Source organism: Tachyglossus aculeatus, chromosome 11, assembly GCF_015852505.1.
Source record: "Tachyglossus aculeatus isolate mTacAcu1 chromosome 11, mTacAcu1.pri, whole genome shotgun sequence".
NCBI lineage: Eukaryota > Metazoa > Chordata > Mammalia > Monotremata > Tachyglossidae > Tachyglossus > Tachyglossus aculeatus.
The window spans coordinates 7,314,054-7,333,781 of NC_052076.1; the positions used below are offsets into that span (position 1 = coordinate 7,314,054).

General features: G+C 51.3%; 1 protein-coding gene across 2 annotated transcripts in view; it reads right to left on the reverse strand.

Moving 5' to 3' along the window:
* RBL2 (RB transcriptional corepressor like 2) overlaps positions 1-19,728 on the reverse strand; it is a 44,728-nt gene that overhangs the window by 1,418 nt on the left and 23,582 nt on the right. The window contains exons 6-22 of one of the 2 annotated variants that reach the window (XM_038753773.1): positions 18,986-19,146; positions 18,823-18,887; positions 17,009-17,195; positions 14,935-15,101; positions 11,232-11,341; positions 9,761-9,864; positions 8,637-8,774; positions 7,459-7,623; positions 5,848-5,959; positions 4,203-4,469; positions 3,770-4,053; positions 3,485-3,661; positions 3,324-3,395; positions 2,137-2,242; positions 1,544-1,749; positions 1,187-1,351; positions 901-1,072 (exon numbers count right to left, since the gene is read on the reverse strand). In XM_038753773.1, the coding sequence (XP_038609701.1) occupies positions 902-1,072; positions 1,187-1,351; positions 1,544-1,749; positions 2,137-2,242; positions 3,324-3,395; positions 3,485-3,661; positions 3,770-4,053; positions 4,203-4,469; positions 5,848-5,959; positions 7,459-7,623; positions 8,637-8,774; positions 9,761-9,864; positions 11,232-11,341; positions 14,935-15,101; positions 17,009-17,195; positions 18,823-18,887; positions 18,986-19,146 (2,657 nt within the window). In that variant the 3' untranslated portion in view covers position 901. Of the gene's footprint in view, positions 1-878; positions 1,073-1,186; positions 1,352-1,543; positions 1,750-2,136; positions 2,243-3,323; positions 3,396-3,484; positions 3,662-3,769; positions 4,054-4,202; positions 4,470-5,847; positions 5,960-7,458; positions 7,624-8,636; positions 8,775-9,760; positions 9,865-11,231; positions 11,342-14,934; positions 15,102-17,008; positions 17,196-18,822; positions 18,888-18,985; positions 19,147-19,728 lie in introns of those variants that run through there. The other variant, XM_038753772.1, reaches the window with a different exon arrangement.

The window sequence follows — 19,728 nt, forward strand, 5'->3', positions numbered from 1 at the left end:
AGGGTCCCGGAGGGGCGGGCAGCAGGCCCCCCGCGCCTGTCGGAGCTAGTCTGGAAATGCCCCAGCTCCATCACTGACTTGTCTCATCCCCCACCTCCTCCGCCCGGAGGAAAAAGGCATGCCTGATTCTAGGTTTGGAGTCGTATTCTTGCGTCTCTCTCCCCTCTCACCCCAAAAGACGGACAAAGCTGCCGGCTTCACCTGTGAAAACCCCCAGACGGACGTTACGAAGAGGCCCCGCGAGGGTTAAAGGAGCAGTTGGAAAGGTAACGGTGATGGGGGGTTGTCTCGCCAACTCACTCTTTCGGAGGAGGAGGCTGGTTCGCGGTGGTAGAAAAGCGCCATAGGCCAGCGTGACTCGCTCGGATGATCAAAACCTGACTTTTCCGCCCTAAAGTGCCACTCCTGATCAAGTTCCCTTCAACGCATTGCACAGCTACGGCAAAATCAAATCACTATCCACACGATTTTCCCAAGAGGGCTAAAAACTAGACAAGCACCCACGTGCACCCACACACACATACACACACACACACACACAGAGCCTGGAAGTCAAGGGGGAGCGGAGCTCGTGTGTAGGAGCCCTGTTGCTCCTAGGCTGCTTTTCAGCTCCAAACCCCGTGCTGTTGTTGTCCTCTAAGAGAAACCCCCACCCCTCCCTATTTTAGAGGCCCACGGGAGGGAGGCTAAACCGCCTTCATTCCGCCCGCTTCCCAGGAGACGAGTAGGGGTGGGAAATGCAGGATGCTGCCGTGGGGGGAGGAAAGGGGGAATGGGACCGTTTCTCTTCCATCCCTTTCTGTCCAGGTGGAGGAGGAGAGCCCTTCTTTGGCATACCCTAAGGCGCTGCTGTGGCTCCCTGATTGAGACAAGCAGTCCGGTCCGAGGCGGGGGACTGACCTTAATGGCACCCCCGGTCGTTCGCCACGTCCTGGAGACGGCGCAGTAAAGCGGTGTGGTTTTCCGGGCAGAGCCTCTTGGCGGGCGACTCGCTCCCGTCCTCCAGCAGAATGCCTCGCTTCTTTGTGGGCGTCTCCCCCGTCCTGATCATGCTGTTGATCTCTCTCAGCCTCTGCGGCACCAAGACGCAGAGCGGGCTGAACCACGGGGGCGTCGGGGCTGACGGAGCCGTCGCGAGCGGCCTCAGTCACCGACGGGGCGGCTCGTGGACCCCTGGGGCTCTCACCTTGGAGGGGCTGCTGCTGAAGTAGTAGAAGATCTTCTCCCGCGGAGACAGCATGGATTCGTTCTTGTGCGGGGAGATGTAGACCGAGTGGTTCTGGGACAGCTGGATGCGGCGGGGAGAGCCGGTCCGCACAAACGGGAAGGGGGACAGCGGAGGCGCCTCGGCCTGCCAAAGGAAGCGGGATGTTTTTGGGGGGCGGGGGGCAGCCCCCCTTCGCTGAGGGCGAGACGGTCATTTTTGAGTAACCCCGGGAGTTTTCATCCCCCATTCCTCTTGGACGGCCCAGGCGATCTCCGCTCGGCTGCGGTCCGGGGAAAACCTGAGAGTCGCGGAGTGGCCGGAGGAGAGGGATCTTACCGAGTTGGCCTGAGAGTATTTCAGGGCAAAGGTCCTGATCTGTTCTATGTAGATGTTGTTGTAGAACTGGATGAGGTCGCCCCTCTCTTCCTCCTCGATGTCGCTGTTGGGGCCGGTGAGGCGGGTGGGTGTCGGGGGCGCGCTGTTGGGCTGGGGCACGGGCAGGGTGCTGCTGGACCGCATCACCGGGCTCGAGTCTCTGCTGGCTGCACGGGGCGAGCACGGGGGCGGCACCCGCCTCAGGAAGAGGGAGGTGCCCGCCCGCCCTCAGGGCAGAGGCTGGGGCGCTCCCAGCCTAGCCAGATCGCTTTAGGGTGATAAGACGCTGCACAGGATACCAAAAGCGGTCCCCCAGCCTTGCCCCTGTCCTTCTGCGTGACTTAACCCCCTTGTACCTCTGTTCCTTAATGGGGACAATATCCGGGAGCGGGGGAGGAAGTGGTATGGGGGGGAACGCAAGCATTCTGCCTACCCACGCTGTCATCTCTCACCACGAGCCCAGCTTGCGGGGAGCAGGACACAGCTGGGTCCTAGCAGAAATAGTAAAGGGGTTGATGGAAGGCCCGCTAGAGCCGCGGCAAGCCGGAGCTTACCCCTTTCCTTGCTCAGCTCGGTGGGCGAATTCTGGTGGCTTCGGCTGTCGCTGCTGCCGGAATTTCTCCTGCGGCGTCTTCCCTTTATGAGGACGCTGCGGTACACCTACAGACCAGGCGGAGGGTGAGGGGCCGCAAAACTGGCCCGGCTCCGCCTGACCTCGGTCGGGGAAAAGTGGCTTTCAAAATTACCCACCCAGCACCACTGTTATTGTGTTCAAGTGAGAGAGAGGGAGTGTGTGTGTGCGCAGAGGAGCAATTTGGCACCAGTTCTGGTTAAAAAAAAAAAAGTTCCCCGCTGAGAATTTAACCTGGCATGTAGAACATTCCCTCTGCTGCCGTTCTCATCAAAAACTACGTTCTGTCTGAAGTTTAATTTTCCCAAACAGGCATCCATCTTTTATCGGGTCTCAGAAAAATGCTGAAACGCAGCAGGCCGGGACTAGCCGAGAGCAAGACCTCTTTCATCTGGCTGGGAGGAAGGACCATCGCCGTCCTGCGCCCATAGGAGAACCCACACCTTTTTTTATTTTTAACGGTATTAAGTGTGTATTACGGGCCAGGCACTGTTCCAAGCGCTGGGGTAGGCGCAGTCTGTGGTCCCACACGGGGCCCACGGTCTTCACTCCCCATTTTACTGATAACTGAGGCCCAGAAAAGCGATGAGAAGTTCACACAGCAGATGAGTGGTAGAGCCAGAATAAGAACCTCAATCCTTCTGGTTCTTGGCACTTCGAGGTTTAACCACGGGTTAGGGGAGGCAGCTTTTGCTAGAGCAATTTTGCCCCTTCCTCCCCAAGCCCCCCACCTAAGCAGTCCGTCCCATGCATTGGACCCAGAGGGGCAGTGTGGCCTAGTGGAAAGAGCCCGGGCTCGGGAGTCAGAGGATGTAGGTTCTAATCCCGGCTCTGCCACTTCTCTGCTGTGGGAACTTGGGCAAGCCACTTAACTTCTTCTCTGCACCTCATTTACCTCATCTATAAAATGAGCCCATTTTATATACTGTGAGCCCTACATAGGACAACCTGATTACCTTGTATTTACCCTAGCTCTCGGAACAGTGCTTGGCACATAGTAAGCACTTATATACCATAATTATTATTATTATTAGAAGCACTCCCCAAAATTGTCTCAACGAGCCAGTGACTGAGCAGCTAATGCGTCGGAGCCGGGGGGTGGGATCTTACCTGGCTCCGGGCCTGGGGCTGAGTCCGATAGCAGCGCATGATGTTCTGGAAGGATTTGTCGTCTTTGGTGACCTGGGAAGGGAAGGGGGAGTGCGGCAGGGAAGCCGGGCCCAGCGGGGCAGGCTTCCCACGCGGGCCGCCCCAGGCCGGGTGCCGCTTACCTTGGCCATCACGTAGATGGCACACATCAACAGCTGGTCCAGATGGCGGTCCCGCATGAGCTCCGGGTACTGAACCACGGAAAACTCGAAGCAGGTCCAGATCTTTTTCCTCAGCTCGTCCGAGATCTCCAGCTTGGCGCAGAGGTCGCGGAGGCGGACGCTGGCCAGGTGGTAGACCTGGGGGGACGGGGACGGGGAGAGTAGGGCGCCGGCGCCACGCGGCAGTGAGGGTCGCGGGGGCGGAGCCGCCGGCCCGGGGCGGGTGTGGGGGGGGGGGGCGCTTACCTTCCGGAAGAAGAGCGACAAGGAGCTGGTCTTCCTAGGCCTGAGGCCGGCGGCGGCGGCAGAAGCCTGGCCCTGCCTCCGCTGCTGGCCACAGGGGGACAGGGGCTGAATGGCCACCTGGCCCGGGACCTGCAAGGGGGTGCCGGACATCTGCTGGGGGCTGAGGGTCCCGGCCAGGGCCTGGGCACTGAGGGGCGGCACCGACCCCGCCACGGCCGGGGCCTGGCCCCCGACGTTGACTTGGACCGGGAAGAACGTGATGCCGCCGTTCTCGTTGGCGATGCCTGTGTTTCGGGAGAGAAGGGCAACGTGGATGCGGGCCGGGCTCCAGCCTCGCCCACTTTGGCAGCGGTGCCCCTCCGAGCGCTTAGTACAGCGCTCCGCACACAGCCGGTGCCCAACAAACACGACCGACCGACCGACGACTCCTCACCTTGAACGGGGATCGTCACCGTCTGTCCGTTATTGGCCGTCACCGTGGCGGTTGCCATGGTGACCAGGGTCTGGCCGGGGACCGGGGCGACCGGGGCAACCGACACGGACTCGGCCGCCGTGGGGCCGACCAAGGTCTGGGGGGGGGCCCTGCCGGGCGGCGCGGCTTCCGAGGGGCTGTCGTTGTCTGCAAACAGTCGCCTCCTGGTAGCGCTGGCTGCCGGGGAACTGTATCGTTCGTACAGGCCGGTCGGAGAACCTGGCAGAGCTGCAAGTCAAACCCCCCAGGGAGACACCGGTTCCAGCGTGAGCCTCGAGAATAATAATAATAATAATGGCATTTATTAAGCGCTCAGAACCCCCGTCTTTGGCGGTTCACCTGTCCCGGTATGAAAGTTCCCTCTGCCTACCCGGATGGTTCTCTCAGCTCCGCGCTATTTCCCCACTTACCTCCAAAGTGGGCAGGGTGAGGTATTCTGCCTTGGATCCAGTCTCACCCGAATCCCCATTTAACAGGGCCAGCAGCTAACTGGTGCCCACCCTCTGGCCTGTCACTACGCAATTGTGAAAAATGAAAACTCCGTGTTTCTTTCAGGGCGCCCTGTGGTCGGGCCTCCCGACTGCCCACCAGCTACTGTATTATACTCTGCCGGGGGCTCAGTCCAGTGCTCTGTACAGAGTAAGTGCTCAACAGATACCACTGATCGTTCCAAGCAGACGGTAGCGGGTGGATTTCTTTGGAAAGAGCATACGTGGGGCAGGAGAGGGTGCGGCCACGCTGGTCCTAGACCCCGTGTGTCTAACCTTGGGGGACAATCAATCAATCAATCGTATTTATTGAGCGCTTACTGTGTGCAGAGCAGGGACAGGGTCAGAAAGCAAGTTGGCAGAGTTTAGCCCCACTGAATCCAGCTCAGGAGGACAACTGCGAGGTGGCCCACCTGCTGGGAAGCACCAAGCAGCCGACGGGGAGGTGGCCAGAGAGTGATCGAGGGGTCAGCGTGGCGAAAAAGGCAGGTCAGTAGTGTCGCGCCGCGGTTAAAATGGAAGCAGAGGGCTCGGAAGGAAGACAAGAAGGATGGGAGCCCAGCAGCTCTGGGGAAAAGACGGGATTCTTCCGGCTCTTGTGAGCTAACTGGGATAAGTGGTCTCTCCTGCCCACCTCTGCGCCTCTCAATCAATCAATCAATCAATCAATCAATCGTATTTATTGAGCGCTTACTATGTGCAGAGCACTGTACTAAGCGCTTGGGAAGTACAAATTGGCAACACATAGAGACAGTCCCTACCCAACAGTGGGCTCACAGTCTAAAAGGGGGAGACAGAGAACAGAACCAAACATACCAACAAAATAAAATAAATAGGATAGAAATGTACAAGTAAGACAGAGTAATAAATGTGTACAACCATATATACATATATACAGGTGCTGTGGGGAAGGGAAGGAGGTAAGATGGGGGATGGAGAGGGGGACGAGGGGGAGAGAAGGGAAGGGGCTCAGTCTGGGAGGGCCTCCTGGAGGAGGTGAGCTCTCAGCAGGGCCTTGAAGGGAGGAAGAGAGCTAGCTTGGCGGAGGGGCAGAGGGAGGGCATTCCAGGCCCGGGGGATGACGTGGGCCGGGGGTCATCTTACTTCTCTCAACTTACTTCTCCCAGGACCTCCGGTTTCAGCACGCACTTCGCTGACCCTTCTGGGGGTCATAGGGGAGCCGGCCATATTCCCGCCATCACCTCTCTCCAGGTTCTGGGGCGGCATGACCTGCAACGGAAGGGAATGCGGACATCTCCGACACCCGCCGCTCTCGCTCGGGCTAAAAAAGCAGATTAGAACCCGGTGCCAGGGAAGAGCAGTCGCCCTACTTGTCCCCCCGTTGTGCCAGCTCCAAATATCTAAATGGAGTGGAACTAACACTCCAGTCCTCGTGCCTGACCGCTTCCAGGGGAGGGCTTTAAAACGGTCAACTGCCAGACAGCTAGAGAGTGTCCATTCGCTACTAATGAAGCTGTTCTTTTAGTTCACAGGCTCCTTCTCTGTACTCAGCGCTTGGGGGTTATAATAATAATAATAATGGTATTAATAATAATAATAATAATGTTGGTATTTGTTAAGCGCTTACTATGTGCAAAGCGCCGTTCTAAGCGCTGGGGTAGATACAAGGTAATCTGGTTGTCCCATGAGGGGCTCACAGTCTTCATCCCCATTTTACAGGTGGGGAAACTGAGGCCCAGAGAAGTGAAGGGACTTGCCCAAAGTCACACAGCTGACAAGTGGCGGAGCCGGGATCTGAACCCACGACCTCAGACTCCGAAGGCCGGGCCCTTTCCACTGAGCCACGCTGTATTAGGCGCTTACTATGTGCAAAGCACTGTTCTAAGTGCTGAGGAGGTAACAAGGTGATCAGGTTGTTTAGGTAGGGACCGCCTCTATATGTTGCCGACTTGGACTTCCCAAGTGCTTAGTACAGTGCTCTGCACACAGTAAGCGCTCAACAAATACAATTGAATGAATGAATCCCCAGTTTACAGATAACTGAGGCCCAGAGAAGTTAAGTGACTTGCCCAAAGTCACACAGCTGACAATTGGCAGAGTCGGCATTTGAACCCATGACCTCTGACTCCAAAGCCCAAGCTCTTCCCACTGAGCCACGCTGCTTCCCAGCAGCCAGGTTTTTTTTTTTTATGGCATTTATTAAGCGCTTATTATGTGCAAAGCACTGTTCTAAGCGCTGGGGAGGTTACAAGGTGATCAGGTTGTCCCACAGGGGGCTCACAATCAATCAATCAATCAATCGTATTTATTGAGCGCTTACTATATGCAGAGCACTGTACTAAGCGCTTGGGAAGTACAAATTGGCATCACATAGAGACAGTCCCTACCCAACAGTGGGCTCACAGTCTTCATCCCCATTTTTTTTTACAGATGAGGTAACTTAGGCCCAGAGAAGTGAAGTGACTTCCCCGAAGTCACACAGCTGACAACCGGCGGAGCCGGGATTTGAACCCATGACCTCTGACTTCAAAGCCCGGGCTCTTCCCACTGAGCCACGCTGCTTCTCTGCTGGGTTGCCAGCAGCAGCAGGCTGCTGATATCCCTTGCAAGCCCCAATATGCCCAGCGAATCTCAGCATTATGGCCTTGGGAGGTGCAAGAGCAGAGCCCAGCGGTTGTGCCCGAGCGACTCCGTCTCCAGGCGGTTCAAGGACAACATGGTGATCAGGCCTCTCACTCTTCCAGGACACGTCAGGGCCTTTTCCTTACCTCTTCACAGGTGGGAACCTTGTTCTCATTGTCTCGGATCCTGTCCCACAGCGGGGAGTCTGGCTTCCACGCCATGTGGTCCAAGATCTGCTCCTCGATATGATTAAGGTGCTTGACCACCTCTCTGCAAAGGCCGTCTTCGGCCCTAATGAACACTTCTATCACCTGAAATACATAAAAAAGGAAAAAAAAAAAGTACCGTTGCTGTGGGAAAGGGACAGTCAAGACCTAAAGGCTCAGTGACTCTAATGAGGAACTCGTCGTAGAGAAGCAGCGTGGCTCAGTGGAAAAAGCCCGGGCTTGGGAGTCAGAGGTCATGGGTTTGAAGCCCCGCCCCCCCACGTCTGCTGTGTGACCTTGGGGAAGTCACTTAACTTCTCTGAGCCTCAGTTCCCTTATCTGTAAAATGGGGATGAAGACTGTGAGCCCCACGTGGGACATCGTGATCACCTTGTATCCCCCCAGGGCTTAGAACAGTGCTTTGCACATAGTAAGCACTTAAATGCTATTATTACTATTATTATTATTATTATTATTATTATTATTATTATTATTATATCCCAGCCAATCCTGGGCAAGATAGGTCTGCTCCGGGCTAGTCGGGACAGAGGAGATCAATATCAATGCAAGAGGTAGCGGTCCACAGCTCCTCTCAATTCTCCAGTTGTCTAGATAATGAAGCGGAGCCAGCTTAAGAGGAGAGGGGGCTGCTGAAGCTGAAACGCTTCTGCTTTCCAGTGATACTTCATTTCCCCAGCATGACGGAAAGAGGAGGGGTATTTCCATCCATTTCCTACCAGCCGCTTTTTCCCCGCTCTCCTGCCTCAGAGGAAGACGACAGCCCCGAGCTCTGCCCTGTAGAGCCTGCAGGAGTTTGTAGCCAGCCGCTGAACTGGCTTGGGGTGGGATGTTGAGAAAAGATATCACGATTTCCCCCAATTCACCTTTCAAGACCGAAACTCAAATTCACTTAACCCCACGATACTGCCTCCACACCTCTCCCAGTCCTCCATGAATGACCTCAAAGTCACTCAATAGCTCCTCAAAGGAGGAGAAGTCTTTGAAGGGTCTGAGCAAGCGGGGCCGGCTAAGCCAGTCGGCCCCGCCGCCTCCCCGTTCCGGTCGCGGGAGGCTCCGACCTACACGGACCACCCGCCCCAGCCACTCAACCAAATTACCTTGTAAAAATGATAGAGGGGCACGTCGAAGATTTCAGTGATCAGGGGAAAGTTCCCGGGAGGCTTGTAAGAGAAAGTGATGATCTCCAGGCAGCAGGCCAGAAGGGAGCGGTGGAAGGCGTCCTGCTCCAGGATGCCCTGCAGACGGTAGTTGGGGAGACACAGGTCCTTTAGCCCCCTCCACAAAACAACCGTGGCCCAGCAGCCTACACACGACTCACTCCGGAAAACCCCTCAGAAGGACGGTTTAAGTACCGAAGCTTTGGAGGTAAACATACTTTGGATGAGATGTAGTGGTAAATATGATATCTATGGGGAAAATACACTTTTAGGGTCCGCATTTTGACAAACCATCTCTCTCTGGTACGAAACCAGGCCTGGCTGCAGCTTCTCTGGCCGATGTTTTTTTTTTTAATATGCTGCCATTGCTGAATGATGAAAGTTTGTCTAAGACTACAGCATAACAATTTGATTTCTCGACCAGGGCAGACACTGACCCGGGAAAAATCTGTAGGTTCTCCCCAGGTTCCTGCTGTAGCTTTAGATGGAGTGTGTCCCTCCTGAGGTTAAGTCCTTAGTCCCCCCTCTTCCTGTTCAACCCCAAGACAAAGTCTCGGAGTGTCCTGCCGAGCCTCTAAGGAAGACCCAGTCTGGAGGGTCTGAAAGCCAAGCCCCTACACTCAGCCCCTCACCCTTTCATTCATTCAATCATATTTGAGCACTTAGTGTGTGCACAGCACTGAACTAAGCGCTTGGGAGAATACAATGTAACAATAAACAAACACATTCCCTGCCCACAAGCAGCTCACAGTCTAGAGGGGGCAACTGACCCTAACTGCCCTACGCAGCAGAGTTGGCTTAAGCTCCAGCCATGCTGGGAAATGGTACAGCCAAACCCCAGAAGCTGACTTGTACTTCCCAAGCGCTTAGTACAGTGCTCTGCACACAGGAAGGGCTCAATAAATACGATTGATGATGATGATGATGATGAACGTGGTGTGGAGCTGAAGGCCGCGGGCCAAGCTAGCATAGGCACCTGCTCCTTCCCGGGGAAACCCCCTGGGCACAGTGGCACAACCAAGCGGCCCACCCTGCAGGCCCTTATCTTTTCCCCGTCCACTTACCGACAAATCGGTGTCCCCCAGTCGTTTCCGTTCTTGCTCCAGGACGGATTCCAACACCTTGTAGTAAAGCACTTCAGCAAGCCGAAAATGCTTGCTTTCGATCTCTAGAGGGGGAAAGTTCCCAAATAAAACCCCAAATCCCACGGAGCCAGGGATGCCTGAGTGGTGCAACTGGCAGGGAAAATGACACATGACCAAAAACAAGGCCTCGCCTTCTTCTTCCATCCCTCGCGCCTGTCCCGGCCTTAACCCCCAAAAGTTCTACACCCAAGTTATTTGACCTGCCTTTTAGCAGTCAAATTCCTCTGAGTCTCTTCACTGGACTTGGGGCCCTCAGATACACATTTCTTTCCAGCTCTCCAATGAAATTTGTTTGCTTCATTCAAGGATCTCAGACCTAGGAATATTTCCAAGTGTGGATCCAAGTGGTCTGCCTTGGGGAAAGGCAGTGTTCCTCAAGCCGCTTAAATACATCAGTGGGAATAAAGAGGCAGCTGCTGCTGCCACAAGCCAAAATCATTTCCTCGGGCCTTGGGGTTGTCTCAGGTTAAAAGTAATATTTTCTCTCTCCACCAAATGGGCACCTGGCTACCTCTTATCTTTCAAATAGAAGGGCGGGGATGTCACTATGCTGACCAAGAAATAAGACACTCAGCAGCATCTATTTTTTTTTTACAGCTGTTTGTTAAACCCTTACCATGTGCCAGGCACTGGGGTAAATACAAGATAATCGGGTTGGACACAGTCCATGTCTCACATGGGGCTCACAATCTTAATCCCCATTTAACAGATGAGACGCAGAGAAGTTAAGTGACTTACCCATGGTCACACAACAGACAGGTGGCGGAATCAGGATTAGAACCCAGGCCCAGGCTCTATCCACCCCATGGCCTAGTGGTTGCCATCTGCTGTGTGACCTCAAGTAAGCCACTTAGCTTCTTTGTGCCTCAGTTTCCTCATCTGTAAAATGAGAATTAATACGGTGAGCCCCAGGTGGGACATACACTGCATCCAATCTGATTATCTTCATTCATTCAATCGCATTTATTGAGCGCTTACTGTGTGCAGAGCACTGTACTAAGCGCTTGGAAATTACAATCCAGCAACAAAGAGAGACAATCCCTACCCAACAATGGGTCTTGTATCCACACAGTGCTCAACAGAGTGCCTGGCACATAGTAAGCGCTTAACAAATACCACACACCTACACAATCTATTCCTCTGAAGCCACAGAGTTGGAGCACCAAAAACTGAATCAGCAGCCCGCTTCTTTCGAAGGCAGAAGCAGGGACTTCCAGAAGGCCCCTCTTGGCTGGAGTTATGAGCCTGAGGTTGAATTGAGGGCACTTTACATCTCTGACTCAGATCCCACCCGGCCTCGACTTCGGCTCAGTTCTACTGCCGCATGGAACAGAGCCACGCTCCACTTCCCCTATTCCCGCATTTCCAAACCCCAAATGAAAACCCTTACCTCTGGCGCAGCTCCCGAAGTCCCCATCTGCCTGGGAGTGCTGACAATAGAGCTCGTACATCTCTTTCAGTCTGTTAGCAATGGACTGAGAAGGATCTCGGGAGCACGCTCTAGGAAAGGAATACAATAAATCAGCCTGCCGAGCCCGGCCGGGTCGCGGGGGCAGCGGGCTCCGTCCACCTGGGTGAGTAAGAGGTCTTTAGTTTGGTGAGCGCATTAACTGCGAATGGGTCTGACACTTCCCACTGATTTTCCCCCACGGCACTTCCCAAAACTCCCAGCCAGGCTAGAAAGAGAAGGCGCCGAGATGCATCATCAAGGCCCTGGGAGATACCGTGACCCTGATTTTGAAAGTGTTCCTGAAAGGGGACTGAGTCCGGTAGATGTGGGACACTTACGTTCACCAGGGGACCTCAAGATGATAATAATGGTGATATCTGTTAAGCGCTTACTAAGTGCCAAGCACTGTTCTAAGCGCTGAGCACTGTGAAAATGGCAGGAAGTCCCTTGGAGTCACCCCATGCCACTGAGGCTAGAGTTCACTACTTTCCAATAATAATAATAATGGCATTTATTAAGCGCTTACATTGTGCAAAGCACTGTTCTAAGCGCTGGGGAAGTTACAAGGTGATCAGGTTGTCCCACGTGAGGTTCACAGTCTTAATCCCCATTTTACAGATGAGGTCACTGAGGCACAGTGCCCAAAGTCACACAGATGACAATTGGTGGAGCCGGGACTTGAACCCATGACCTCTGACTCCACTGAGCCACGCTGCTTCCAATGATGCAGGGAACACGCAGCGTGGCCTAGTGGATACAGCATGGGTGAGGGAGTCGGAAGGACTCGGGTTCTAATCCTGGTTGTGCCACTTGCCTGCTGTGTGACCTTGGGCAAGTCGCGTCACATCTCTGTGCCTCTGTTACCTCATCTGTAAAATGGAGATTAAGACTGTTAACCCCATTTGGGACCGGGACTGTGTCCAACCTGATGTGAGCCCACTGTTGGGTAGGGACTGTCTCTCAATGTTGCCAACTTGTACTTCCCAAGCGCCTAGTACAGTGCTCTGCACATAGTAAGCGCTCAATAAATACGATTGATTGATTGATTGATCAGCCTGTATCTACCCCAGCACTTCGAACAGCATTTGCCACCGAGTAAGCGCTTAACAAATACCATCATTATTACGGGACCGCCCATGCTCAGGGCGTAACAGGCCTCGGTGCGGGGATGGCATTTTTCCGTTTGGTTTTCACACCCTTTCTCTTCCAGTGTGGCCGGCCAGCTCCAACCGGATTTCCTTTTCACCTCATGCTCCTTGACGGATCCAAATGCCGGTTAACCAAATGGCCAGTTTCGATAATTAGGCAGAATAATAATAATAATAATAATAATAATAATAATGTTGGCATTTGTTAAGCGCTTACTATGTGCAAAGCACTGTTCTAAGCGCTTGGGGGGGATACAAAGTGATCAGGTGACCACATGGGGCTCACACTCTTAATCCCCATTTTACAGATGAGGTAACTGAGGCTCAGAGAAGTTAAGTGACTTGCCCAAGGTCACACAGCAGACATGTGGCGGAGCCGGAATTCGAATGCCTGACCTCTGACTCCAAAGCCTGTGCTCTTTCCACTGAGCCACGCTGCTTCTCTAATCACATGAGTGCCAAATCCAATTCTTTTGTTTTCTCAGTGATGATCTAGACTGGCCCCAAGCAAATCAGCTCTGACAACTGCCTTGGTCCTCTGCTTCTGAAAGGAGAATGACATTAATCTTTCTCTCTCCCAAGCCTGTGGAAGATGAAATACGGTGCCGCGGCAGTAGCCAGTGACCTGGTGGCATTTGGCTACCCGAGGAAAGAGATCAAGAGGCTCCTAAAACATCACCGAAGCATCTACAGAGGAAGTCGATTTAGGACATCCTCGCAACAATCGTTCAATAGCTCCGTCTACACACTCGCTGGGCACTGAACCAGGCTCTTTAGGGGCCACAAGTGAAGAATAAGGCCCGACCCCTGCCCTGACAGAGCTTCCAGTCTAACCTAGGGAGACTGAACCAACATACACACACAAAAATCCACGCAACACAAACGACGGAGCAGAAGAAGCCTTGAACGCACTGCGAGCTTCTTGAGAGAAGAGAGGTAGGCCTACAGGAATGAGTATGAGACTGCAAGTCAGAAGACCTGGGCTCTAACCTCAGCTCTGCTACCTGCCTGCTGTGGGACCCTGGGCAAGTCACTTCACTTCTCTGGGCTTCTGTTTCCTCATCTGTAAAATAATAACAATAATAATGGCATTTATTAAGCGCTTACTATGTGCAAAGCACTGTTCTAAGCACTGTGGGGGTACAAGGTAATCAGGTTGTCCCTCGGGGGGCTCACAGGCTTCAGATGAGGGAACTGAGGCCCAGAGAAGTTGTGACTTGCCCAAAGTCACACAGCTGACAACTGGCGGAGCCAGGATTTGAACCCATGACCTCTGACTCCAAAGCCCGGGCTCTTTCCACTGAGCCACGCTGCTTCTCCAGGGATTCAATCCCTGTTCTCCCTCCCACTAAGACTGTGACCTACATGTGGGAACGGGACTGGGTCCGGCCTGGTTATTTTGTACCTACCCCGGGGCAAAGTACAATGTTTGGCACATACTCAGTGAGTAACAACTGCCGACATTTAAAAAAAATTACGACGATGATCAATTATTACCAACAGCACACATACAAAGATTACGAACACAGGTGCTCGTGTTTCCTGGGACTAACCGGGAAAGGTTTTAAAGAAGAGGTGGGGTTTTTCTGAAGGGTTTGAAAGGGTGGAAGTAACATGGCCCCCTTTTAGACTGTGAGCCCACTGTTGGGTAGGGACTGTCTCTATATGTTGCCAACTTGTACTTCCCAAGCGCTTAGTACAGTGCTCTGCACACAGTAAGCGCTCAATAAATACGATTGATGATGATGATGGTCTGGCAAATCCTCCTCGTCGAAAGGCGTGACAGGACTGCCATGTGCCAGAGTCAGTAGCAAGTTCGCTTGGCTACAGTGAAGCATGTCATCGGTGTGGTGGGAAATGAGCTCATTTGGGGGAGGTGGGTGGAAGGAGGACATTAAAGCTGAGGTAATGGGGACTGGGAGGAAAGGGGATTAATTCTCAGGAGGATAGAGGTAACAATTAGGCTAAATAATCTGGGGCAGTAGTCCAGAGGGCTGGACACCCACAGGTGCATGCAGGCAAGTTACAAACCAGAGGTTCTAGACGCCCAACGCAGACAATAATAATAATAACGGAATTTGTTAAGCACTTTCTATGGATGAAGCATTGCTCTGAGCCCCGACGTAGATACGAGTTAAACAGTCCCTGTCTCACATGGAGCTCACAGTCTAAATACGACGGAGAACAGGTATTTTACAGTTGAGGAAACAGGCAAAAAGTGAAGCATCTTGCCCAGTCACAGAGCAGTCAAGTGGTGAAGATGGGATTAGAACCCAGGTCCTCTAACTGGCAGGCTCTTTCCACTAGACCACGCTGCTTGCCACAAAGTATTGGTACAGTGCTCTGCACACAGTAAGCGCTCAATAAATACGACTGACTGAATGAATGAATACAGACTCTGCCTCTCTTCCTGGTGAGGCCTGTGAGGGTGATTGCCAATCAGCACCTACCCTGGATTCCTCTTGCCATGGAATTGTGTGAGGGTTCAAACTCACCTTAGAATTTGCTCCAGGTTCTCACTGGGAGCGTTCTTGAGGCCCTTCAGCATGGTGTGAAGACGACTCAAGCTGTGCGTGGCTATGGAAATCGGGGTCACGTACGGACTGCTCTCCTTTATGTAGTTGCGGCCAGTGAGAGGAGTTGCGATCCTAAACACTTTAGACTAAGGGGAAACAACAAATAATTTGCAATGAATCCTTAGGTTATAAAACCATTCTCCTGATTACTTATTTGGGCTGCAACCCTAACTCTCCAACCCGATCAGGACGGCAGGGCCTCACCCCAAACCCACCACATCTAGTTGTGATACACGCGGTTCACTGAACACATCTCTGCTCTGAGAACGCCTAAGGCTGCGTATGAGTCACACGAAGCTGCAGCATGGAGAAAAATCTGGCTTTTTCATGGTGAGAAGGGTTCTAAGCTCCACCTGAGGAGCTCCTCTGTTCTCCCAGGGCCACCCCCGGCTCGGAGACCGGAGGCAAACACGATCCCACTTGGTTTCAGGTTTACCATAATTCGCTTTTAAAAACAAAGCTCAAAAGAAAACCCCAGCCGGCCGGATTCCTTGTGAAAAATGCCCAGCTGAGTCTGAGGGTGTCGAAGGGTTGGTGTGGGAAGCTGGGTGCTTAGCTCACTCATGCAAAGCTAAAGACAGTGAGTGCAACCACCAAGTTCTCTGGGGTATTACGGGAGGGAAAATGTACTTAGTACTCCAGAAATCCTGGGTTTATTGCTCAGTTATAATGTCCTTTAGATTCTGGAAAGAGCTTGAAGAAGGCAACTGAATCACAGTCACCGAATAAACTGCCCGTGTTTCATGAATTATTCTAATGCCATAATAATAACTTTGTGCTGAAACGTTCTGCGTGGTGGGTGGATGGAAATAACAATGGTGAGGTACAGTCACAGACTCAATTTTATACACGTTAAGTGGAAAACGGATAGAAAGAGAAGGCTACTGCTTCTCCTCCTTGCTGCCTGAGGATTTCAGCCCATACTGAAGGGACAGCTGTGATTTCTGACAGTGGAAAGCCCTGAAGAACCAGCTCTGCCCCATCATGGTGCAGTAGCCCAAAAATAAAAGAAATGGGCCGCACAAGCACGAACAGCAGCAGCGTTGGGAGAAAGCCTGATTTTAGCAATCACACATGGCTTCCTGTCAGGAATCCTCGGGGAGACGTGGGCTTCCGGCAGGCCTGCTGGAGCACCTAACAACAGAGTTTCCTTCTTGCAGGAGATCCCCTGCCATGACAGCCTATAAAGACCCTTGGAAAAGCCATCCAATCTAGGAAGAATCCGAAACATCGGCTCCACCCAGCCAATGAAAACAACCGAAGGGAACTCTCAGTTCAGCACTATAAACTGTTCGGGCAACAGTCTCAAATTGGATCATCCAAGGTTTTCTCGGATGGGATTTCCTCCTCAGCCGGAAAAGATGATCCTCTCTCAGGCTTATTTTCTGGGGCTTCTTAGGACGATTTCCACCAGGGCCCAATGATCACTTTTCACCAGCGTTTAATGAGAACTCTGGATCTGCGGAAAAAACTTCCAAGCAGATCTTAGAACAGTGCTTGGCACAAAGTGCTTAACAAATACCGCCGTTATTACTACCATAATTATTATTATTGTTGTTCTGAGCCATGGACTTCCTACAGACTCGATCCTTGGGAACTACAGGCTGCCCTAGACCAACCCACCAAACAGCCTAGAGACAAATCCCAACCCACAAATTGAGAGTCTTGGAAAGCAAGTCGCTTCAGGGTGACCATTTCCTCTCTCTCACCTTTTTGCTAAGAAGTTATCCTTAAAATAAGGGTCAGCAATAGGCTTTTTGAACCAGGGTTTCAAGAGTCAGGGTGCTTGGCTACTTCTGATTAGCAGGCAAGGGGCGTATAAATGAGAACACTTGCTTCAGAGGAGAAGCCTGCAGAAAGCTCAGCACCTTCACTAGGGGTTTCAAATAGCACTCCCCTCTGGGTAGCTGCTGCTTCCTTGTCTCCAAGCCAACGCGGGAAGCTTGGAGCCTCCCCAGTGTCTCCGGAGGCCCCCGGGTGTGATCCCACTGACCCGATCAAAATGCTGCTGCAGGCTGTACTTCACGTGCACTCTTTCAGCACTCTCCATTCCGGAACTGGTGTTCAGACACCTGGTGAGGGTTCCAATCTCCTCCTCTGCATCTTCCCCAAGAAATATCCGCTCATCCAAATTCCCTACAGATAAAACATACTCCTCGTAGGCCTTGTTGATGGCTTTCCTATGGAACAGAAAGAAGAGACTGCCAGTGCTGTAGAACAGAAAAGTGCTCTTTTGGATGATGTTTTTAATAAAAGAACTCAGTCACACTTATGAGCATTTACTGTGTATAGAGCACTGTGCAAAGCACTCGGGACAGTACAATATAACACAGCTGGTAGGCATGTTCCCTGCCCACCACAAGCTTGCAGTCTAAGCTCGCCCTCTAGACTGTGAACTCACTGTAGGCAGGGAATGGCACTGTTTATTATAGTATTGTACTTTCCCAAGCGCTTAGTACAGTGCCCTGCACAGTAAGCACTCAATAAATACAATTGAATGAATGAATGGAGAAACAAATAGCCCAATATTCTAGGGTGCTTGGCCCTCTTGGACAACCAACCTCAGGATTAGGCACCATCTCACATCACAACTTTTTGCCTAGTAAATGTTTAACAAACACCAGTATTATGCATGAGAATTGCTCCCTTCCCACACTACAACAGGGGAGACAGACATAAAAGTGGCTGCAAATAGGGTATTCAGAATAAGTGCAATTAATTCTATTTTCCACCCACCGAGTACTGTTTCCTTTTGTTTGTTTTGAACCTACCATCAGCAAGCTTTGCTAGGTGCCCCTTTGTAGCGGGACTAAGTGGATGGCAACAACTCTAAAGGCAACCCATCTACAACTTTTGTGATTTTATAACCTATAATCACGTTCCCCTCTCTGTATCTTTCCAAACCAGAATCCTAATGTGTTTTGTCTACCTTCACATCCTCTTGATCATTAAAACTTTTCTTCATTGCCTTTTATTTACCCCTTTTAAAAAATCTTTCTCTCTGAGTATTCTACTTTTTATTTAGCTGGAAGTAGTCTACAGAATTTCAAGATATCCACTGCACCCTCAGGCAAGTTTTTAGCTTGATTACTGCCATTTCTAAAGACCCGGGAGAGCAAAGTCCCTGCAGCCTGGGTTTTGTGTTTATGCCCCTTTGTTACACAATGGATTCACTGTATCAGTATGCTCCAGGGATAGGACGTCATCTAGACTACAAGCCATATTTTAGTTTTCTCTGTGAGGGCAGAACATCTTTCCGGCTGTCCTGGAAACTTCAAAACCACACCGTTTTCACGGTACGGTTTTTCACGTATAAATTTCCACACGAACAGATCGGATTCAGAGACTAATTCAGAAGTTCAATGTAACGGCTTTTAGAGATGCTTATTCACCCTGAATTTATGATTTTTTTTCCTCCAACCGCCCCTCCCTTTTTTCCCCAGACAAATGAGCGTCATTTAATGTGATTTTTGGCAGCTGGTAGAATTCGTGACTGTTTTAAGCATTAAGGCTAGCGGTTGTGTTTTGTTTAAGTCCCACACCCCAGGAACTTCGGTCTTCAGAGTTTGACCCATTTTTCTAGCCTTTCTTCTTGCCTACTTCGGAGTTTGTACCAACTACATTTCTGTAACTTGACACCACTTAGCATGTCCGGCCTTGGCAGGGCTGAAGAAACATGTCTTAGACCTGTGCAGAATAAAATTATTTCACAATATTCCCACTTCAAGGCACAAAATATACAGTTCAGTACAGCCCTCTTCATTCACAATTCAGGATAACCTGGCTATTACTATAAGAAATACTTACACACTATCTCCAAAGTTCCCAGGATCTAGAAACCCGGTAAGACTTTCTTCCTTTCCTTTCAAGAGCTATAAAAAATAAAAAATAGAAAAGACGATCAACTTATAAATCTTAATTGACCCCGGAGGAGAAAATATATTTCACTTTGCTGCACTTCTTCCCAAACCTTTTTGTCAAAAAGCTTCCTGATGTACGGTTTCCAGAAGTGTTCTTTTATTCCCTTCGCTTCCAAAACCAGGCCGTCGTGGAGGGAGCAGAGTTTCTCAATGATACAGGGGGGCTCTGAAGAGGGTTTAGAATCCTTATTCTGAAAGTCTTCAGGCAGGCCTTGAAAGTTAACAATTTTAAGAAAAATTCAGCTGCCAGCAAATATTACATTCAACATGCAGAGAACTTGGCATAAGTATCAGATATAACGCTTGCTGAACTTAGTCCCAAGTACATGAGTGTTTGTTTATTAAACGCTTTATAACGGCAAGTCTAGCTTACCAATTTAGGTGCCCACCCAAAACTCCACATGATGCCCAAAAGGCTATTTGACATTTTCAAGGAGTCATGCCATTTAGAAACAGCCAAAGAAAATAACTCTGAAAATCAGGTATTCATAAAAAGATCACATTATAATCACCAAATGCCCTGAAAACTGAAAAAGGGGGGGGAAAACTCTCTCAATTCCTTCCCCCTGCTTCTCACATCCTCACTGCTGAGCTTAAAACTTGTAAGAAGTTAACAGCTCAGAGTGAAGATCTTGCAGCCTTGGAAACCAGAAACACTCTATTGAAAAATAATTGCACTGCTGACTCAGTGGAAACTTCTCCGCCCCACCTAATTATCTGCATGTGTTTATCAGGTCAATTTACAAAGTTTCTGCTTGCCCCGGCTTCATTGACGAGAGAGAGCAAGGGAACG